At 43.8% G+C, this 24,175-nt stretch overlaps 1 protein-coding gene across 1 annotated transcript in view; it reads left to right on the top strand.

Annotated features, from left to right (window-relative positions):
* The window catches only part of bma (SCY1-like protein bma), a 138,347-nt gene that overhangs the window by 97,159 nt on the left and 17,013 nt on the right, over nt 1–24,175 (top strand). Inside the window, exons 10-15 of the mRNA XM_084580197.1 lie at nt 12,452–12,577; nt 15,206–15,382; nt 16,631–16,753; nt 17,730–17,843; nt 21,981–22,113; nt 23,352–23,470. Of these exons, the coding sequence (XP_084436323.1) occupies nt 12,452–12,577; nt 15,206–15,382; nt 16,631–16,753; nt 17,730–17,843; nt 21,981–22,113; nt 23,352–23,470 (792 nt within the window). The remainder of the gene's footprint in view (nt 1–12,451; nt 12,578–15,205; nt 15,383–16,630; nt 16,754–17,729; nt 17,844–21,980; nt 22,114–23,351; nt 23,471–24,175) is intronic.

Below are 24,175 nucleotides of genomic sequence, written 5' to 3'. Positions count from 1 at the left end.
AAGGGATTAAAGTTATTCCCGTTAACCACGATGTGATTGCTTCAGGGAGTCGGCTCACCTCGTGCACTTTTAATGACGCTCAGACGCTGTGGCGAAACAAATATCTCGTAAAACATTCGCCGCAGCGCAGGTACATCAGTGCTAAATCTTCAGCTATCTCATCACTAATGCGCTATGGTTGAAAAACAGGCTTGCATGTAAATACGTCTCATCGTCCAATTACTATCGTAATAATAGCTTTCGTGTCTGCCTCATCTTCATTAATTCGCAATCATGGTCGCCCCCAAAGTCATCATCATTAACGTTCTCCTCATCGTCTCTTCATTCATTATCGTGACATACAGCCATCCTGAGAGGCGTCCTGGCTGATTTTAGAGAACGCAGAAATGTCACCTTCTTTCTAAAGATATATACCTAGCCGAAAGATATGGCCATGCTACAGTTTTTATTATGCTATGTGAAATGACAAGCGATACATGGGCCATGAGAGGCGCCGTAGAATAAAGCTCTGAATTAAGCTCACAATGATTTCTTTAATGTGCAATTACATGTCGGCCTTTACGGAAAACGTTTTCTTTTTTTTTTTTCATTTTGCCTGCGTCGGAATGTGACTGTCGCTTCCAGAATTCCGTCACAATACCTTGTGATCCCCACCAGAGGTCACAGTCACTAAGCCATTGCGACATGCCACTAGAATGTCAGCCCGGTTGTATTGGTCCTTTTTTTTGATTGACTAGAACAACATAATGGATAACGTTATGATACAATTAGCCCCATGGTGGCGGTGGTGGTGGCGACGAACATTTATTTACTTTTTGAACAAGGAGGTACTTGGACCGAGGTCCTATTGGCCCAGACTCTCACAAATCTAGGTAGAGCTCTTATTCCGGAGCCCCAGTGGTGTCTAACGCCGCTCACGCCCTGGCGACTAAGGTCCGCTGGGACTGTAGGTCATGGCAGCTGAGCAGCGCCGCCTCCCAGACCTCCCTAAAAGGGTGGGTAATAAAGGATTGGGAACGATGGGGATTGAATGGACAGGGCCAGACCATGTGGAAAACGTCCGAGAGGGTCGTTCTACACAGGCTGCAGTCCCCATCAGAATCTGTATTGAAGTGCTTCAAGACGGCCGAGACGCGAGGATAAGGGGTCGTTACGTTCACTACCCGGCACTGGAACATGTACAGAAAGTTAGGAATGAACCAGTAACACGAAGAGCCAGCGCATTGTATATCCTTCAAATTGAACATCAATCAAAAGTTAGGAATAGAGGAAAATTTCGACTTAATAATAATCGCATTTTCGGGTAGATATTTGGCTAAGGCCAATGCTATGCCGAGGTTACATAGAGTGTCCAAAGATAACGCGATCAACTCACTCGTTGTACGTGAAATAGTGTCATCCATTGCTCTACATTGCTGTGAGGGTCAGCAGCGACGACAAAAGGCAAACGAACAAAAAAAAAAATAACTGCTTCGTACCCGCGTCGGCCTGTGCTGTCTGTCGCCTACCCGCGAGTCGGCGCAGTTTCATTAACACAGAACACGCCAAGCACGCTTCGCTCAATGGCTGTCAGGAAAACCAGACGCCACCACATCAGGAAGGGCAAAAAAAAAAACAAAAAGAACACTGACAGCAAAAAAAATAACAAAGTAAATAAATTAACAACGAGAACGCAGCGCCACGAGCGCAGAGGCGGCCGCAGCGAGCGTAAACAATGCGGACAAGCAAACAGGAAGAGGAATGAAAACACAAACAAGCCAGTTCTCTCAGTCCCGCTGAAGAAGTGTGCAGTGTTGCGGACTCTGGGGCTAACGTCAGACAACGAGCAGGCCGCTTTATAGAGCGGCTTAGAGTATAAGAGTGATTTTTATTTTTTCTCCGTTTAATTTCGAATTAATTGTTTCTGGTGCTGGAGGTTGTCTCGCTGGATGCCCACCGTTTTCCGGCGGAATTGGGTGACATTAAAATTTCTGTTGTAGTCGAGGCTTCGAACGATCACTGTCTGCTCTTATCGACAAACCGCTAACAGCTTGATAATTAGAACGCAGTTACAATGAAGGCGTTAGGCCTGCGACGGAAGACGCCACAGCAGTGTCACGTATTCACGGTTTTGGATAAACTCAATTTAACGCGGAAACGTTTTCAGTTCCTGCCTTTCGCACCAACACGCCTATGTGATGTCCACATTTCTTTCGGATGCCAGGCCCCGACCATGTCGCAGTTATTTGTAGGGAGCAAAATATATGACAAGAAAAACAGCTAGTTTGTGCGAACAATAACGAAAGCTGAGTTAGGACGTAGTTTGGTGTGCTGATACAAGACTGTGGTTGCTTATCGATTTTAAAAACACCAAGGAACGTTTTACAAACACCAAGCTCGGTTCACGAATTCTGCGGTCGAAGAAGTGACGTCAGCGGCGGCTGCTGCAGGCTTCAGAACAGTGTGCACAGTTTTAGCGAGACAGTACAGGAACGCGAGAAGCATCGAAGGCGGGGCTAACGTCAGTGGCTGCACGGGAGAGCAAGAAGAATGGGAAGGGAGGTAAAAACGGAAAAACAAAAGCAGCAGTTTCTCGCCAGACAAAAGGATGCAATAGGGCGGAGGCAGCAACGCGGACGGTAACGAGCAGTCAGCAGTCGTCACGCCACGCTATAACAAAATCATTAGAGCATCGCGCCTTTAATGAGCGCGCAACGGCGCCCAGCGCGCTTCCGACGTAGACGTCATCGGGTCGCCGCCGCCGTCGCCTCCAGCGCGCTGTTTGCCGCGCGCGGCCGGGACTCAATAATTCATCCCATGGGACGCTCGACGGCACGCCTCACCGCCATTGGGTCGCGAAGGGGGACGAAGCTGCCGCAAGCAAGTGCTTCCCTCCGTCTCCGCTGGAGGAGGAGGAGAAGAAGCACACGATTCCGAGATAGCGAGGCAGAAAGAAATATGCAATCCGGCGCGCCAAGCAAGCGGCTCTGTCCATGCTAAAGCTGAACTAAGCCTCGGAGAGAGAACTAGGACGCGGGTGAAGCCGCCCTCTGACAATATTTTCGTCATTAATTTGTCCAATCACGCACTTTTATTCCTTCCTTACGCGCTCGTTCATTCTTTATACTCTTGACGTGCGGCATGCGAGTTATGCATTCCGCGTTAATCGACGCCGATCCTAAAACGGTGCTGCATTAAAAAAGCTCCAAGTGGCGTCGTATGACCCACAGATGAATGAATGATGATAAATTTTTAGTCAAGTATTTATTCATATGCCGTGCATTGCGGCCTGATTCCCCTAACGCCTAGGAAGTATTGTCTGAAAGTTATAAGAAGCCGAAAAAATAAAAGATCTATAACAATATATAGTAAGAAGGAAAATCGCCGTTTACAAAGTATAAAAATGCAACTACAAAGAGTACTCAGCACCAGTGTATAGTTTAGTTTTGAGGTCAGGGTTTAACCTGTTTATCGGTCCCTTCTTGTCCTTGGAGCAGTCATGCCATTTTGAGCCATCATTGTCCTCATGAATATGCGGGGACAACTTTTTTGACTCAGTGTTCCTCAAGCTGGGCTTGTTGCGTTTTTAGGTCTACTGTAATACTACAAAACAGGCGTGCAACGACTGCACTGCAAGAAGCACTCAGTGCGCACATATTTTCCTGCCTACCCCGATGACAGTCTTTCATCTTAGTGCCATACGTATGTTCTTTCTTTGGACACCTGGCTGACGTTTGGTTTGTATTATCAAAGATAGCCGAGCAAAGAAGCCTAAGAACAAAGAAGCCTCAGTTTGCGAGCCTATGTTTTTACAAGTCCCCTTGCCGTAACGCCAGCTTTCGAAAGGAGGCTCCCCCTCAACCTTTGTTCGGTTCTCTCTCATATTGTGTAGTAGCCATCTTCCTCCTCTTGTTCTTCTACCCTGCTTGGTTTATGGGGTTTTACGTCCCAGTACGACTCGGGCTATGAGAGACGCCACAGTGGAAGACTGGAAATTTGGACCACCTGAGATTCTTCAGCGCAGACTGACGTAACAAGGTGCCTGGGCACCTTTCTTTTTGCCTCCAATGAAAATCGGCTGCCAAAGACGCTGATTGCTCCAGAAACAGAGTCGAATGCAAACTGCACGCTGGACACAGTCCCACAAGGAAAGTGAGGTGTCGCCACCTTCAGCTGCTATGCGAGCAAACTAGGCTGAGTCAGGACATCATTCTGTGCGAAAATTTCCGAAAGTATAGGCTACGCCGCCGTCCACTTCTAAACGTTGATCCCGGATTCAGTCTGCTATCTAAAGGAAAAAATATATGAATTGAGGCGCAGGAATATTTTAAATTGAAATTCTTGTGAGCAATAAATGCACATTTTAATGCTTTGGAAAAATTAACAGAGGCAGAGAGGGCCAGTGAAAAAAAAAATTTCCAGCTGCAATAATTGGTTGGAGCTGGCATTAATCCTCAGCAATCTAGATAACTGCAGTCGTATCGAGTGGTACTTCCTGGCCAGGTCAGAAACCGTAAAACATCTGCGCATATAACCGCCTTCGCAAAGGCATCTTTAAAAGTGGCAAAAGAAAAGTTAAGCAGGTACAAATAAACCCGTATATAAATAAACAAAGACGTTAGGATAGAGTCGGCGTGTGACGGCGGTTGGTGCGCCGTTTCGTAAACTGCCTCGGGGACCACAGTGACACCGGGAATAGCCATTCAGAAAGCTCACCGTTGCGACGACTAATTGCCGGGAGCGGCTCGTCTCTGCCTACATAGCCTTGCACGCACGCGCGCGCGCTCAAGCTCTGCCGCACGGCCGAGCAGGCGGGTTAAGCCGCCCAACTCCGCACTTTGGCTTCGGAAGTGCGTGTTTATGTATATATAGAACGGGGAAGGATCTGGGCAGGGGGTGGGTGGTACACAGAGCACCTTTTCAGAACAAGTCCGATCAGGGTCTGAGCTGCACACGCAGACGGCGTTGCTAACGCGCACACACGGCGTCGAAGACCGTGACACGGCTTTCAAACTCCGTGCATGAGAAGAAGGAAGGAGAGGAGACGGGTTGAGGAGGTGCACCGCGTGGATAACTGCCTTCGCCGGCGGCGTCGTCGTCCCGATTTATGCAACGATGCGTCGTTCAATTACACCGCTACCGACGCAGAGATGGGCAGGACCCTTCTAGTTCCTTGAACGCCCTGATCTCCGCATCGCGCTCCCTGTGCAGCCTCCGGGCATAACCCGCTCTGCCTCATCTTCTGGGCGGTGAGCTATTCACCGGCCGAGTGCGGAGAAGAAGCACCGCGATTCGAGTGCTCGTCCGGAGTAATGCTGCTGCTGACGATCGCCTCGAGAGATGAAACCTCTGTAATATTATCAGTCGTCGATAGCAGTTGCATCAACCCCTACGTGTTCCTTTGTTCATTCGTTTCTTGGTGGATACATCGTTCGACTGGAAGAATAAATAAAATAGGCGATTATTACTTAATTAAGTGAAGCATTAATAAAATATATTCATCCGCAGCTCAAAATTTTTGACCAGGTAATTGTTATTTGGTTATAAAGGCTTATAAAGCTTATAAAGGGACAGGCGTTGCAAAGGGCCCTTATAAGGAATATATCTAAAGGAAACAATTCTTAAAGCTTTCTGTAAAAAAAAAGGGGGGGGGGGGGGCAAAGAAACAGGATAATAACCGCACAGTGAACCACAACTGACATGCAAAAAAAAAATTAAAAAAGAAAAGAAAAAGTTCGAGGGCGAACTCAGGTAGCAAGTGATAAGGAGGAAATCTGCTTGGAGAAACATGTGCAGCTTATGCTATTGCGGAAGGGAATAGAGCGTACATGTGCTGGGAATAAACTCTACAATTAAGGCTATGTGAGATTATTTTCCCGAATAGTTATAGGGCAGAGGAAACATACCTAAGGGATTCTAACATTCCTTTAGAGATATTTATTCCAGCTGGTTCCAATGTTCTAAATTAAATAATTAGATATAACTCTCTATATTTTCTGCCTCATGCAGATTTAAAGCCCGGAGGATATATAATTTAATTTCTTCGAACTGATGATCTTTCTGATTGCAATGCTGGGAAACTGCATTTGAGAGGTGTTTGCCTGGGTCTTCCCGATGGCCATTAAGCCTTATGTTCATTGGTTGTCTTGTCTCTCCGATGTACTCTGATGTAGAGGAAAACAAATAAGCATAAAAAGGAAGACCGACAATAGAGAAACAAAGGAAACGAAGAAACGCTGCAAAATGCGACCAATATAAAGGAATCTAAAGAAGCGACGCAAAGAGAAATAAAGGAACGGAAGCAGAAAAAAGCAGGGACTGCCTTTCTTTCAATTGACCGCACATCCATCGCTTGCATCTCTAGACCAGGCGTTGTCTGCCGTCGTGCCACAGCGGAGTCCCTATTGGAGATTGGATGCGACCCATCTCCGGGAGCCCGGTTCGCCTACACAGGCCACACGCGCGAAGACACTTTGCTTTGCGTAGGCGACAGCGGTTGGGGATGGCGCTCATTAGAGCCGGCGGTCGCCACCAAGGACGGTGCATTAGTGAGCCCCGGATAACCTCCGGCGCCCAGCTGACCGCCTTCTCCCGCTTCGGGTGCCCTCTCCTCCCGACTCCAACTCGGACGGATCGACTCAACGCAATCTCGGAAGCTGAAGCTGTCCGCTCGACCGAGCCAGCCCCCGCTATTGTCGGGGCTGGCGCTAGTGAAAACGATCTAGAGCCTGTGCAAAAAGAGGCCAGATAGATGTTTGAAAAATGTTTTAGGTGTGAGACGATTATGGAATATTATAAGATACTGCTTTGCGCATGCTGATGGGAATAGTCTAGGCTTCTCATGCGTTGTACAAGTTTAGTTCTGCAGTGTGTCCCGCGCTCGAAACTACTCTGTAGAGATTAAATCTATTTTAGAAAATCAAGAAAACGCCATTCGAGGGGGGTTGTGCAGATAATTAGTTGTTATTATTAAGCTGTCAATTATGTAAAACAAGTTACGTCAATAAATCTTTTAATTTACATTTAGAACTTCAGTTCAATTCTTCAATAAAGCGATTGAATCAGAACACCAAACAATACTTCCTAAATGGTAATCTTCAATTTCTATAAAATTCCACAAACGATTTCCTTACAGTTTCCGAGTGTGCTCTGCGATTGTTGCTTCTTTGTCTCACGATTGCTTTTATTATTTTTTATTGCGAAAGCAATACTACTCTAGGCTTCGAGCCTTCAGCTTAGCGCAGCTGGTAGCCACTTCTTACCCACGTGAAACTGTGACGTCACACCACATGTGGGCTGGCAGGAGCTGCCAACTTGGGTCTCTCGTTTCACATGGGACGGTTATGTCAGATTCAGCCTGCTAGGACCCTGGCATTCATGTTACCCGTATAGGCCACTAAGGCACGTTCATACGGCTTGGTCATAGCGGGGCTTTATATGTGGGCTGAGGAAGAAGAAAAAGAGAAGAAGAAGAATGCTCGGTCACCCGCAGCTAATGCTTTCGCTCAATATTTGGTTCAGCAGCGTTGAACCCTTGTAATTTTTTACTTTGATGTATGTTCCACGAACTATGACGACAAGCAATTGTTGTTGCTGGGGTTTTTTTTTTTTTTTTTTTGCTTTGCTTCATCCGTGTGTTATATACCCGGTATGCATTTTTTTTCTGTCCTTCTGAACTGACATGTGCAAATGCAGTTCTTTTCTTTTGCCACTGTCCTGACACCTGTATGTGGGTGCTGAGGCCTTTGTCAGGCAAGCCAGCCTTTTGCCTGATCTTCCCGTTTCAAGGAAAGAAAATAAAAAATTAATTTGAATTGAACTCTTTATCAGAAAATGACCAAAACTTGAGAGTATGGAAGAAAGGAGCTTCGATAATGGGGCATAGAACATTTAGGGAGGGCAACAGGCATGAAGCACTGCGATGTATTTGGACAAGAATATTGGTGTCACGGTGTAATTTTAAAACTGCAAATTTCTGCCTCAACTCGGAGGCTGAGTCGAGTACAGAACGAAACTGGCCAGCTGTTAACAGGTCCGCGTTAGGCCCTTGCTGCAAAACCAATAGCGAACCAATACAAGAGAAAACCAGCTGCTTATCGTTTTAAGAGCGAAAAGCACGGAATGATGGTGATGATTAGATTTATTAGCGAACTGGCTAGGCAAAGTACCTTCCTGTCACAAAGCAGTTTTGTTTTGAAGTTGTATCGAATATCCGTGTGCGTAGCATTTCACACTATTTAAGTTGAACAGCACACCAAGGAAAACTAGCCATTATTTTGTCACCGATGGGTCCCGACAGCACTATAGGGATCTAACTCCAAAACACCCGCAAGCGAGTAAGATGCTCAATCCGATTGCTTATCTCTGCTGTTCAAAGACGAAAAAAAAAAAAAACTGAGGGACACTTAAGCTCCTGCTCTAAGGGTAAGACGCGATAGCCTATACGGATCCTGTCTACAGCTCCCTTAAAAAAAGCTAACAGTTGCATGTTGCAACTAAACTTAACAACACTCAACCGACATGGGAAAAAGTAAACCACCACTGTAGAAGGACTTCACAATATGCACATCACATTGTTTAGCGAAAAGAGACAGTGCCACGATGTATTTAACAGCTCATGGCAAAACTGGTGCTACTCCAACGCAGCGGCGTTCGTTCAAAGAGGTGACAAGATGCATGCACGCTCTCACATAGTAGCGAGAAGATCGCATTTCTGAATTTACTTCTTGAATGCGTCCCCAGCAAGGGAGTGTGGAATAGGGAGAGCTGGGTAACATGATCGATGTTATTGCGACTTGAGCCGGCTCGCATTAACAGCGCAACATGTTTGTTTACTCTCTGTGAGACAGGTTCGTTGCTGGTGCGGTCATTACAGAATAAATAATGACTTTAAAACAGCAACAACTGCAGAGTATTCACGCTTCTAAATGTTTGTTGCGCCTGAGTGGTATTTCGAAGGTAAATACAGGATTGGGGGCTGTTCTTTTCTTTCGTATTCGAATGTTTCTTTCCGAGTGAAAAAGAGGACAGAAGATGAACAGATGAACAGTTGTTCTTAGCGATAGGATAACGTTTGCTTGGAACAAGCTTCAGTGGTACTGGTGAAAAAAAATACTAATCCACAAAACGGCCGTAACTTCATTGTCGTAACCTTTAAAACGAGAACTACACTCAAACTCAAAACAATTCTGTGATTTCGTGTGTGCCTTGAGGAGCGAATAAATAAATAAATGCAGGTCGTAGCGGCAGAAATGGGATTGTCTCGGGTTTGTATAGGAGACAGTCAAAAGGGTTAGATGCTGCAACAAAGTGTCGGCATCATATATGTGCGTTTATTGTACGGGCGATTTTCTTTTATCGATTTGAAAACCTGTATATTAAAATTATTCGACTTATGTCTCTCCGGATTGTGTAGGTGGGTTTTAGAGCAAGGTGGCATCACGTGCGTTACAGAGCTTGAGGAATAAATGCTTATTTAACTTTAGCTAATTAATCAATTACTTCTGTTTTGACATTAGAGGGATATTACACTTCGAAATTAAAGGCAGTCAACATTAAAGGCAAGCCCCATTTTCAAATTTTCGGAATCTACAATGTTGTTCTAAAATCTAAGATGAAATTTCGCATTTCAACGTGCGTTGAGAGGATTTTTCTGCATTCCATAATTCTATAACAACGCCGTGCGCATGGTGATGTCACCAAATCTATGTGAACTTCCTCTGCTATAATAAATACACAAACGGCGCCTATATATGACTCATAGGAAATAAAGTAAACACGATTTCTTGAATATACAAGGCCAGGAGGTGAACTTAACAACTTTTGAATGCGTGTTTTTCACCTTCAGTATTTCTAACCACGCTGCTAATTAAGAAAATCCAAAAATGGAGTTCTTCTTTCCTGTTCACGGCCTTCAATTTCGCTACATAATATTTCCCCTTAGAATAAAGATAAAATGTTGAGTAGTTAATGATATATTTATTTAATGTCTAACATTCAAGTTCTTTCACGCACGCTATTTCGGCCTTGCTTCAAAGCCAACGTGTGTTTACCGCACAGACATATAGCAGTTTGTGCGGTTATAAGTGATTTCAAAATATTCCGTTATATTGAGGAGGTGAAGTGTAATTAAAACAAGAGTACAAACATGGCCTAGCGTCTACCTTAGTGCGAAGACCTGACTGATAAAGAGGGCTGTACGGGCTTTCCTTTTCGTTTTAGTGGGGAAAAAAAAAAAGGAGAAATGAGGGACCGCTTCTCTAAAACAAGGTCACCAAGCAGCCATTTCCGGCTCGCGATCAACTACAAAGCTAACCAGGTTGGTTACCCGAATGCCAGGATGAGGTTTCTACCAATCAACAACTCCTGCAAGGGGGGACAACATGGGTCAATCGCGTCCCAGGAGTTGTTCCCCGTAGTGGAATCAGGTTGAAAAGAACACATTAATTACTCCTACATCAGCGATAGGGCAGACACGCCAAGCACGTGGGACAACCCACTCTCCTTCAAATGCGGTACTTATACAAACGCGCGCGTTCACTGCCGGAGAAAACCCGACAATTCTCCACGGATGGCAAAACATGGGCCACTGGTATTCGTCGTCCAGCGTCCAAATCGGTTGTTTGGGTCCCTCGGCGGCCGCACTCCGAAGGAAGTCACGAACACGCCGTAATCCTGGGCCAGTCAACCTCCTACTCGTTGAGCCCGCCACCGAGCGAGTCTCTAATCGACGTGGAGAGGCTGAGAAAGAGAGGGGGAGAGAAAGAAACACGAGGGTCGGCAATAAAGCCCCTGCTGCGTTGGATGTCCTCTCATAGCGCTAGATGGCGCTGCTGGCGCGTCATTTGCTCCGGCCAAAGCGGTCGCCTTATTCGGTAACACGCTCCATTGCCTACTACCCTACGTGGGTACAAAACGAACGTGGAAGAAATGCAATGCTCGTAGACGGTTGGCTCAGAGCGCTGAGTCTGACTTTACACTTCAGGTTAGCTAAACCAGATCGCTGCTGAACTTCTTTTCTTAGTTTTTAGAGTTCGTTCCAGCTTTAGAGTCTAAATACTGAGTTCATAGTTGACGGGAGAGGTCGGCGTCATTCTAAAGTCATCGAGATCCAAACGTCATAGGAGCATGGCAGGCAGTAATAAAACTACCGGTGCATAACTAATACGAGTTTCCACAACAGCAAAACTGCAGCAAGTGCTGGGTTTTTAAAAGTGACCGCATAAAAATAGAAAATAAATATTTCTTAATGCAGAATGAAAGTGATTTTTTTTTATTTTTGGGAAGGATTCAAAACGCGTCTAAGCAAAGAGACGTCGGAGAAATCTGCCATCTGGGACAAACGCTGATCACATACACAAAAAAAGAAGAGTTCCTGTGAGTGAATGTTTGGTATGCATTCACCTTTGTGCAAGGACGCAGCCTTTGTCCACAAAGAGAATGGTGTATAGCAGGCGCTGCATAAGGAATCATTATCTCTTCTCTCGAGGTAACTGATAACTATCCACTCTGTATTCACATGTATGCCAGGTGGTGACAGTCAAACCAGAGCCCTCCACTGCGTATGTGGAGCCGTATGTAGCTTTTGAACACACACTGTACCTCACTACTTCGCACTTCTCTATTCTATGCTAAACCATACCATAACTTACATTATTATATTATACCCAGCCGTACTATTAATGCACCAAGAAATAAGGTATACAACACAATGCAGAACCCCACTACACCACACCTGCCAATATTGAACCATACCGTATAGCACCACAGACGATAGAATGAAACACCGTATCGCACAGTAGCGTACGGTGCCATACCATACCATACCATACCATACCATACCATACCATACCATACCATACCATACCATACCATACCATACCATACCATACCATACCATACCATACCATACCATACCATACCATACCATACCATACCATACCATACCATACCATACCATATGAGAAAGTACCGTACAGTACTGTGCAGTAGCCTACATCGATAACTAAGGCATTTAGGAAAAAGAATCGGCTCAAGTTTCTTCTACCCAGTAAATACCACGTGAGTTCGAAGATGTAAATTTCTACAGTATTGTGGTTATCGCATAAATCACGCAATTTGCGTGAAGCTGACAGCATACTTGAGCAATGAAAAAAACATGGGGGACAAGCGTTCTTTCCTGCGCACAGCACAGTTGTGCAAGGCATTTGGGGAATACACGGGGGCAACGACGCACTGTGAATACGATAAACCCTGCACAGCTGTGGTGCTTTTATGAATATCTGCCAAACTGCCCTCATTTAGAACGTTTTTATTTTATTATTTTTGCAAATCTCTCAGTGATAACGCCAATTGGGTTACTCGGAGCCTCCAGAGCAGAGACGCTAGCTGACGCCAATGAGTATATGCTATCGAACATAATCTGATCCAATGCTTTCCAATCATTCTTTACCGCACCTGACCACCTGCCCAGATCAAGTACTTCATGGACCCTGCGGTGCATGGCCTCCAGTACCTGGACGTGATCCAGATGAAGGATATGACGCACAAGTCGCATTTCTACCACAACCTCAAGGGTGCGCTGCCCAACATACCCAAGGTGAGTGCCTCCCCGGATATCTCTGTGGCTGAGAAAGGAAGGATTGTGAGCCATACATCCAGCTTCAGTGAAGTCCACCACTAGTTTTTAAATCTGCTCTTTCAGACATCAAGATAGCTTTTTTAGCCCATCTATGACACTGTTGGAAGACATCACAAAATTGTGAATCATGTCGTCTGGCAATACGGTCAACTAATCGCTCAAATTTCAGTTTTTAATTACAACAGCGGATTTAATACAATGACAGATTTGTACCAGGAATGTAACAATACCCTTCTAAGAATTTTCGCAATTTAGAACGATTACTACACCGATAGTAAAAATATTTTGGCCATTTCGCGGCAAAAGGGGTGTGCCTTCTCAAAGCGCTCATTTTTTGCGAGCGCAAACCAAAGTCACCAGCTCTCCTCACTCCATATGGCGCATGTCGTCCCCTTATATGGCAGCCTGGCGCGGTGGTCTTCACCGCTAGTTAATGTTGTGGCCCACGCTACCTCCTCGTGGGTTAGAGACAGACATTGACTTTTACTCTAAGATTGGGTTTCTCCGGAGATGCTCCTTCGCTTGTTGAAGATACAATTGAGATAACGCGTGTCTTTAATTGTTGTGGCCCACGCTACCTCCTCGTGGGTTAGAGACAGACATTGGCTCTTACTCTAAGATTGGGTTTCTCTGGAGACGCTCCTCCGCGTGTTGAAGATACAATTGAGATAACGCGTGTCTTTTAGCACGAAATTACCGAAAAAAGTTAGCCAGATTGGGGATAGTATTCGCATTTTAAAATTTCTGAAAGGTGATCTGGTTGTTACAAACGTTCGCTTAAAAATACATAATTCCAACCAGACGCATGTCTGTGATTGTTATAAAGTGAATCTTAAGGATTAGATAACTAGATTGCTTGCAGATGTGGGCAATCTTTTTCTTTTCATACAACGCCGGTGTTACGGTCCCAACGAAGTCATATTGGCACTTCTGAAAGCCCGTATATTAAAGGTATCGGGGCGTAGGCATCAATAACGCATATGTTACCGCATGAAAATTGAGAATTAGAAGCATTTGGTCAGAAAAGTATTTATTTAACAGCATTGTTTTCATTGCAGCATCAAAAAATAGTTGAGATCAAATCTCTTAATTATTTCATAAAGCGAAACAATTTGCGAGTGAATTGACGTTCGTGATTCCAGGAATGTCATTTCTGTCGAAAACAGTCGCCGTCAGTCACATGCTCGTGCAAAAATTAATTTGCCTTTTCTTCACTATCAGAACGGCCATTTTCAGTTCAGAATGAATGGCCATTCTTTGAGGTCTGCGGTTAACCCTGTCCCACTGCCTGCACCTGTCCCTCCTAATTTCAGACTTCAGCGATCCTCTAATCTATATCGCATTTACAGCTAATATTTGCGTATATCCCATTCTGCGTACGCGTGAAAGTTGCACCTCAGCGTCTTTTACGGCTTGCAGTTTCTCGTGCAAATTTGGCGCATATTAAATAAACATACTCTGTTGTTTGTCAAGGGTGGTTTGTGAGTGAATGTAACGTTTTATTTACCTCGAGAGGATAGTTCTTGGCTTGAAAGTAATTTCATTGTTTTTTGGCACTAGGTCCTATCAGTACATTCTAATTTTATGCGCTTTAGAAATCTGTGTCGCAAAAATCGCCTCGTTGTTTGTTGTCAGGCTTGTATATTTCCACAAGGTATTGTAAGTAAATAAAACATTCTGCACTCTGGTTCCTTCGAGCCTAAATCTGACCTAATACCTAAAATACAGCTTGAACAAAATAGAGTAGCGCTATTCCGGTCTTTCTCATTATCATACTTTACCGTGGCTCGTGTTGAAAAATGTAGGAAGCAAAATACTGCTTCTCCGTGGTCTGAAATGAAGAACAAACTAATTGGAAATACCAAACCTGGTCGGCACACCTCGGAATGTGACAGAACGTATATTTCGTTTTTTTTTTCTTTTTTTTTTTTCGTGCGCAACACTAGGTGCGCAATTTATTTTTGCCATTTTGCTTCCCATTACCGCCTCTAGAGCAGATTCAAGTTTTGTTTGAGCTGTCGTGAATGCTGCCTTTGGGCAATGGCGGGTCTGAAATCATCAGACAATTTCGGCTTATTGGCGGCTTACGCATGTCGCTTGCTCCGGCATAATTACGTCTTGGAAACCTTTTCTGCAGTTATACATATGCGACGTGTGATAATGAGACTGTTGAGATAACGCAACGTTCTCAAAGCAGAAATAGAGCTACAGTTGTATTCTTTATCACCGAAAGCCACCTGGCACGGAACAAATGTATTTCATGTGCAAGGAGTTCGACTCTGTTGTCAAAATATCCTACGAACTGATCTTTTAAAAATGTCAGTGCCAGCAATCGAAGCTTGTTTAGTGCAACATTTGTTTTTTTTTTCTTTCTTCCGGGGATGATGCTGGTGAAGTTGCTGGGAGTTGCTGGTGGTATGTTGAACTATGATGATTACGACCGAGGGCATAATTAACTACTGTTTCAACTCCTTTAGAGCTTGCCGTGCGTTGACCGAAAGTGATTGTCGCGCTCTAGACGAAGGGAAAGATGCCTGGCGCACGACCCCCATCTCCATCGTGCCTTGAAACCTTTGCGCCTCGCAGAAACTGTGGTGGCAGCACGTACTGCCCTCTCTCAAGATGGAGCTGCAGTCGCCCGAGGTGCTGGCGGCGGCGCTGCAGCCGCTGCTTTTCATCATCGAGGAGAGCACCGTGGACGAGTACCAGACCATCATTCTACCAATCTTCCGGAGCGTCTTCGGCATGCCCAAGTCTGTTCAGGTGCCGAACGCTATATTTGATTTTTTTTTTTAACGCGATAAAATAAAAAACAAAATTGGTGAAGGCGCAGGCTGTCCGGCGGCAGCATCTGTGTGAAGCGTCGGGGCAATACTAAAACACCGGCTGCAAGACATATTACCTGTAAGAAAGAAAGCTCCGGCCAAAATGAAACACCGGTTATGTTGACTTGGTGATGACCCTTCAATGACAGGTGGTAGCGATAGGGCTATTGGGAAGATAGTCGTATAGCTAGTGAAGTTGCAAGTAGCAGCAGTGGTAGTTGTGATACAGAAAAGGTTGTGGGCTGCATACCGATAGAACAAAGGAAGTGAAGGTAAAGTATAATTTTATAGAATTTTCTTCACCCCAGTCTCATGATCGCCCCCTATCAGTGGGTAGTTAAGCGGGCGAGTTGGTGATACATCATCAAAAAAAAAAAAACATGAACAAACGGGGACGACAGGAAGAAATAACAGGAACAAGCGCTTGTTCCTGTTGCTTCTTCCTGTCGTCCCCGTTTGTTCGCGCTGTTTTTTTGGCAAACCCTATCAGTGATATCCCATGCCATAAAAGAAAATTCTGGAAATATCCCAAAAATATTTCTTTTGAGCAAGCTTCATTTATTTGTACCTATAAGAGATAGACGGTTCCTCGAACGGACCATCACTGATTTCGGGTATTTTCGGTTCACTGCCGTGCTGTGCGCACCACGTGATGCTAGAAAATTCTGCAAAACTGAATAATAATTACTGAAAGAGCAATGTACCTGAGAGGAACATTAGGCTACACGGTAGTTGATAAAAGATTCTGTGCCAGAATAAAGCACACCTGTAACCTTCCTTCTCCCAATTCTATTTTCCTGCTTTTCTCGGTTTTCCTGGGAGGAAGCTATAAACTATAACAATTACCAAACCTGGATTCTCTAACCAGTACAAATTATACTTAAAAATGTGTAAGAAATGCTGCCTATAAAGTTTGTTCATAAGGCGAATTTCGATACGAGTAGTAACAAAACACATTGTTATGTTTTATAAAAATTGACCAGTGCGCTACGGACGTGACTGAGAGACCAGAATACTGGAATCGTAGCTATATACTGAAAATAAGCGGGTATAAATACCAAAATCACAATTATTCGCGAAACCCAACTTAGCGCTTGCATTTGGGCAGGGTATTCACTACTTACGAATGATTGTTGCGGTAATCGTGTCGCCATATCTGGCCGCCGCGGATGCCATGCTCTCGCAGGCAACGGTAACGCTACTGGAGAATCTCGACGTCCTGATGAAGAAGACCCCAAAGACGGACATCAAGGCGGACGTTCTTCCGATGCTGTACAACTCGTTTGACTCTACCACCCCCCAAATTCAGGTACTGAACTCGGGGAAGCCACAACTACGGATAATTGACAACACGTGATTCTTTAACCGTTGCGACGGTACCGATTCCCGAATAAAATCTAGTATATCCGAATGCATCTTTAAGCGTGCAGGAGCATTTGACAACTTCTAAGGAATGTTTTCTGGTCCGAGGTTGAGTTTCTCTTGAACGCTGAGCAGTCCTTTTATTAGATTATGAGACAGATGCGCATTTGTTCTCATTTTGGTGGCTTAAAGATCTGCCTCGCACACGGTTCCTTAGCATTGGTATCACCCGGAATGACGGCGAGGTAGTTCTTTATAATCCGGTGATGGCATTGACAAAACAGTTGTATATTCATGATTTTTTTTCTGAATTGAAGAAGAAATTGTGGATGTAAGCTCTAGCTGCGAATTTAGTTGAACCCTTCAATCCATGCTTGTAAAAACAGAAGGCACTTTTACGCATCCTTCAGATTAAGTAACAACGCCGGGGTAGAGACGCGTATAAAGAGAAGATTTAGTTTAAACATGACGGCCTCTATTTTACTACAGCCAACCAATCACATTTTGCAGATGTTTCTTACTTCCGGACGATGCTGAGCAAAGCGCTCATTCCTATTGCGCAGTCCTCACGCGAATTTTTGAAGAGAGAAATATTCTACTAATCTTCAAGACTTTTCTCCTCACCAACTAGCCCGCCAACAGCTCCTGTTAAAGCATACTTTAAACATAATTGTCAACATAATTGTCAACATAATTGTCAACATAATTATCAACATAACTCTTCGGAAAAGCATTAACCCTAGAGTTCTGTTCAATGCGCTGCATTCAAAAGGACATCTTTAGCTATGGTCGTGGATCTTTCCAATGAAGCAGGGTTTAAGCGCTAATTTCCTTCGTAGTTACAGGTGTCAGATCGTATTTACATGACCGTTCTTTTTTTTATTTTTTTTTTTGCTTCCTCTTCTGCTCACATCCGTCAACAGTGTGCAGCGATGCATGCGATAGCGCAAATCGCTGATTATCTGGAAGAAAGCGCTGTACGGAAAATGGTGCTGCCGAGGACAAAGCAGGTCTTTGAAAACAACTCCGGAATCAAGGTAAGACTTCTGCAAAACTTTTCTCCTATGTCACTTCCCAAAGCTGTTTTTCTAATGTTGCCACGTAAGCAGTTTTCCCGCTGCATTTAGCGGGTTTTCACACTGTTAAGCAGGTGAAAAGATATTGCAGGTGGCGAGATTTTTAGCGATGTTTTGGTCCCATTGGCTTTATTTGTTTTCTGGCGGTTTTCGGTGGCCGTACACATTTTGCTGAGCACAGTTTAGCTCCTTTAAAATTATCTTTGCTGTGAGGGCGTGTCATCACTGAGATGTCAACGTAGCGAATATTGGAATAAGCCTAATATGCCTTGAATTGACTTCTGCGGCACTTTTATTGCGATCGTAGAGTCTGTTGTTGTTGAGCATGCAGTCTGGCGGACTAGGACCTGTCAAGAACACTCTTAGTCTGATTCCACATAGGTCCCAGTTATAAGTGGAACATTTAAAAATGTTGCGCTTATAATTTGAACACTTTTAAAAGTTTCACTTATAACTGGAACCAATGGGGAACCAGATTAAAAGTGTATTGTGCAGTAGTATAGGTAAGAACAGCTGCAGGCCGTCAAGCTTCGAGATCGAGTAATGGTAATTTCAAATACAAAGGAACGCTTTTTGTACAGTTAAGGAGTCAGTGTTCGTTATGAAATTCATGCGTGCCACGAGAACAAATCGCTGCCATTACACTGCGATGGAGGAAGCGCGCCCTCGTTATCTGGAACAACCGAGGGAGAACAGTTGCATTCTGAGGAGAAATGAAGAAGAAGAGACGCTTCTGAAAAAAACCTTCCTTCTTCTAGCAGGTCGAGTTTTCTATCCCCGCACTGCTGCTGGTCCCGCAGAGAGCAGAGGTTAGACGCGTGCTCAGGGAACTAAACATTATAAAACGCAAACAGCTAACCTAATGTGGACGCCGACCACACATTCCATCTTATTTGAGCCGGTCTCCTAAGGAAAAGAAGCACTGCGCAAAATGCGAACTTCACGCAAATGTAATTCAATAGGTCGGCATGATGAAAATGTGTACGTCGGAAACAGTCCTGGAATCCCACCGAGAACAGGTCGTACACGAGCGGCCAATAATCAACAGAGTGTTCATCCAATGAAGATGAAGCAGACGACGTATTGTGCGAGTGAAAGCACCTGCACTCAGCACTCAGGAAAGAATGAACTCGTTATGCGACTTTGATTTCATGTGTCCGAAATTTGAAGTGAAACCATAAACAATTGCTTTCTAATATATTTATAATATTGGTTATTTTGTTTGCAGACCAAATACCAATAAAATGCGCAAAAATATTTTTTTGGCGCAAACATTGAATTTGGCGGTTTTAGCTGGTATTGCGTCTTCCTATTCCAGGTTTACTATTTTTGGATTGAACCTGCTGAGACGTTAATTTATGCCTTTTCAGGCTGTACCTTTTTCAGCACTGTGCAATTGCTCGGGCAACTGCTAATGCCACTACTTTGCATGTTCAAGTAATATTTAATGAGCTTTGGAAGGATTCTGAGAGAGAGAGAGAGAGAGAGAGAGAGAGAGAGAGAGAGAGAGAGTACTAAACACGTTGATTTAAGTAATGTAGGTTCATGTCATCGTTTCATTGCTGTGGCTTGCGTGCATTTGTTTACCTACATTTTATGCTACTGTGACACCTAAAACTAAAAGCTGCAGATCTTCTTCTGATAGAAATTGTTAGGATACGTTAGCGATGGAAAAACACGAGGACTACTCATGACTACTCTAGCTAGCAAGAGAAGGGCCAGCAGAGAGTGCTTCTCGAGTTGGTGGGTCGCTCTTCTCTGGGGATCACATCATCGAGCGTGCACTGCCTGCAAGAATTACATGCGACGGCTTCACATCCGGACAGAGTACACACAATAAGCGATTAACTGATGTAATTATTATTATTCAATACTTGTATGACCACCAATGTAGTGAACAGGTAGAAATGTCGTCTGTACCTTGAAGACACCTGTATTCCGCACGAAATTTTCACGCCTTTCTAAAGAGGTCTTTATAATACAGAAGGAATATTTTGAAAATTGATGAGAAACAATAATAATTTGACTCAAAGGATACGATTGAAATTGATGCCATCGAAAAAGGGAACATAACATCGTCACACGAAGACTAGGCGGCGAAGATGAAAATGATTGTTTTATGAAATTTAAACAAAAGAATTGAATCCGGCTAATCGGAAATGGGAGGCAGAAAGTAGATAGAAAAGGAAATACGATATCCCGGCCCCGCTTACGAAAAACACCAATCTGCCATTGCTATGAAGAGGACTGTAAACGAGAAACTTTTTTTTTTTTGCCATAGCATATAAGCACATTTATGTTCCTGGAATACGCCTGTCTTACTCTTTAAAAAGCGCAACGGTGCCTTCTGAAGTCTGCGGTTGGCTTAGCAGCGCTAATCGTGTTTCACAACCAAGGCTTACGCAAGCAAGTAGAGAGACGTCTCCTGCACTTTCAACAAATACTCGTATACAAAATACGAACACACATTCGTATGTAGCTTTCTCTTAGCGCACTCGTCTATATTTTCTTCATTTCTTCACTTTATCTTTTTATTGCTCTGAAGGATACGGTGTCTGCTGTTTGTTACGTAAAGAAATTGTTTCCAGACGTTACACAAGTGTCTTAAAAGGATAATGTTGATTCGCCGCTAACTAGAGCGCTGCTGTTACATAGAGCCCAAGAGACGAGATGAAAGCTTAGCGTGGGCGTTCCGTCGTCTTTGGTGACCGTGTTTCGAATTCCGCCTTCTCCACACTCTAGCCACTAGACTGAAAATCGTTTCAAAAGTAATAACTTATTTAAAAAAAAAAAAGATCCCCTATGCACAGCTAGGTCCCAACTGTATTTTTATGTAAGCATGCTCTCTCTCTCGTCCGGCCAGTCTGGAGTTATCATAAAAGCCCTGGTCATTATTTCTCGCACAATTATGGGCCACTTTTGGGTACGTTGCTTTTGAGTACGATGTGTAAGCGACGGCTTGACCGTTTACATCGGTAAGTTCTGTCATGTTAGGAAGTTTTAGCATAGCGAATATGTTAAAGGGTAGACGAATACCAGGGTAGCCCATAAACGTTGACAGGTGAGTGTGTCTCCAGCTTGTGTGCATACCAATGCGCAATAATACATTGTTCGTACAGTATAAGACTACGCTGATAGGTCCTGGTTGTGCTGAAACTCTTTAATGTCGTGAGTTCCGTTATTAACACTTTGGTCCAATACAGATTCCGGGCTTCTTTTTTACAATTATTTCTTCCATATTTCACCTTCAATAAATCACAATTTGATCTGCAATGTTGAGCAGAGAACTCAATTATCATATGTGATTTATTACGTCACACTTGTCTTTATGCAGCAAGCGTGCAAGCGAATTGAGTGAGGCATAGATGATCTATTAGAAAAGTTATGCTGCTATCCCCACCTGCCCCAAGAACATTATGGGTAGCCTTCGAGAAGGCTGCGTTACTTTCGAATGCTCATTTTATTATCGTCTCTCTTTTACGAAGCATGCTTATTGTCGCTAGAGCTGAAATGTCCTTTGCTATATTTTTCTGTCCGCACATACAAACAAAAAAACGAGGGACTTTAGCGACTAAAGTCGTCAAAAGCGAAAGCCTGAGTGCTGCGTTCTGCCACGTAACTGGAACTAATTAGTAATCAAATAATTAGTTAGCTGACTAGTAATTATTTGGGTAATGAATAATTACTTAAACTAATATTTGATATTTAATTAGTAATAATTGATAACTTAACTCGTCATCAATTGGTAAATATTTATTTCATTAATTAAAGATTATCAATCATTGATATATGACCATATAAGACACGCATTCCCGCATACTGTGGTGGTGCTCTGTGATTGGTCGAGACCTCTATGAAGTCATCCCACCTCGGCTAATCAGAACGCCGCAAAGGAAGCACCTTTTGTCCACGACACCATGAGCCATTACAGGCTTCCGCCTTAAAACACGCCGGTATATCTGATACCTGCAGAGATGACCTCTAAAAATGTACTTCACATTGTATGCGAAAATAACAATTCTTTGTATTTTCCTTTGCATTGCGGTGGAAATTGTGATTTTTTTTTTCGCCTTCACCCCTCCGCCCAAAAACCTACAGGTACAAGCCAATGCACTCACTTGCATCGAAAAGATAATTGACAAGCTCGAGAAGACTGACATCTTGGATGAAGTCCTACCCATGTTGGGCAAGGCCAAGCTCCAGGACCCGGCCATACTCATGCCGGTCGTCCGTACGTATATTCACGCACAAAAAAAACACACACACACGGAAACAAAAACCCCCTGATAAGCACGTGCTATTTCTCAGATACCTGCTAAACTCCATGTAGCCAGCGTCTGAGCATCCGTAAGCCTCCAGGTGGTCAAAAAATCAAGCTCTCGTCAAAATTAAGTGACCATGCAGAAAGACTGTTGTGTTTAAATTTTTCGTAGGCTCGTTACCTGAGATTTCAAGTGCAATGACGGTAGGCAGGGTTACGTGGCCTTTTTCAAGAGCAGTGCGTGGCGACACGTACATTGAAGAAAGAGATATGTGTCTGTCTTGCATCTGTCCTCTTTCATATCATTTTACATAATGTTTGGGAGATGTTCAGTACGTGTTCTTTTAATAATGCAGGTAGTTTAATAAAGTAGAGAATAAAAACAGCCCACTACCATCGTAGTATCTTATAGCATGATACAATAAATAGGCAAAAAAAGACGACTCGATGATTATTTTCCCAGTGGAAGCGCTGGCGTGTCTTGATCTACTTCTTGGGCAAAATCTATGGGAGAGAAATTCAGACTTTGTAGTGGTTAGTCAGCATCAAAAATGAATGCACCGTGCTGAGAAAAAAATTTAGATTCCAAAGCGAAGACACCTGTTTTTCCATCTCGTTTCTTCCACGCTGTTTCTCATTATGTCATGAGCAATGCAGCGGCCACCGTTGTACTGTACCTCCATTTCAGTTTCTTTTCTAAACAAAAAAAAAAGAATAAAATGAGACCTCAAAAACGCAAACACGTTAGTTCTATGAGAGGAAATATAAGCGAGGTTGACTATTTTTCTAAAGAATAATCCCTGTGTCTTCCAAATCAAATCAACCTGTATTAGGTTCGAACTTTTCTTGCCTAAGATCTTGCCTTTTCTCTGTTCACGCTCTATTTATCATGGTCGCGCATCATTGCTTTGGTATAGTGTGTCACTTTGGCATAGACAAACTATACAGTCATCCTCATGGTATCTCATTCCTGCGATCAGCCGTCCATGACATGGTTGTACTACAGCCGGGAATCACCTTCAGTGTTGTCAAAATGCTGCAGAGTAGAGAGCAAGGGGGGAGGGGGGGGGAGGGTTAGTATTTAGTTATGAAGTTTCCTCAGTACTATGTAACATGCACATTTAAAAAATACCCATACCTCTTACTGAATACTCGTTTGCGCATACTACGTCTACTTTTCCATGTACGTTTCTACGTGCTTTGCGCAGGGATCTACAAGCACATGCTGAGCGACAAGCGATATGGACTAACGGTCAACCTACTTGCCACCAAAGTGATGCCAGCCCTGATACCCGTCGTAGTCAGCCCGGCCCTGAAACTAGATCAGGTGGGTCTGGGGTTGCCACCCTAACGTGACTTCGTAGACAGCGTTTATCAGGCTCGACCAGATCGATTGTATGATTGTTGCGCGGTTCTGAAACGTGATCCGCCGAAGCGATAGCGAAAAAGTCTCGTTAGAGCTTTTGTTCGGTATGCACGGATGTTGCACTTATTTAAGTAATGCCCACATAACTTACTCAGGTTCGGAATAACGCTATCAATTTGATGTCTTTATCTAATCATAACTAATCAGAGTCAACGCCTGAGCTGTAAAGCGACACGAATTAAGGCACCGTCCGTTCTACTTTGTTGAAGGCCTGTTTTGGAGCGTAACCTGCGTTATTGTTCTATTTAAACCGTCCGCGCAAGATGAAAAGCTTTTGAGTAGGTCTTAGAACTAAACAATGGTTTTGAACTGTTGAGTAGAGCATGAGCTGATTATGTTTGCGGGGATATGACCCCATAGTTCGTACAATGCAGCGTTAACTTGAGAACCGTCGAAGAGACATTTCTTCTACCGTGGACGTAGATAGGCAGATTATGACGATAATGACGACCATTTAAAAACATAAATCGAGAAACGCTGCTTAAAAGAAAAAGAAAGAATCATGGAAATAGTATCTCACTGCAAATCTTTATAGGACAAAAATGTTCCGGCTGTGTACAGCCACAAGGCGATCCGTTACGGTGGCATAAAGTATTTCAGTTGAAT

This window comes from Amblyomma maculatum, chromosome 9, assembly GCF_055883805.1.
Source record: "Amblyomma maculatum isolate TAMU_Amacu chromosome 9, ASM5588380v1, whole genome shotgun sequence".
Classification (NCBI taxonomy): domain Eukaryota; kingdom Metazoa; phylum Arthropoda; class Arachnida; order Ixodida; family Ixodidae; genus Amblyomma; species Amblyomma maculatum.
The sequence above is the reverse complement of the archived record's forward strand: the minus strand, read 5'-3'. Positions and strand labels throughout refer to the sequence as shown.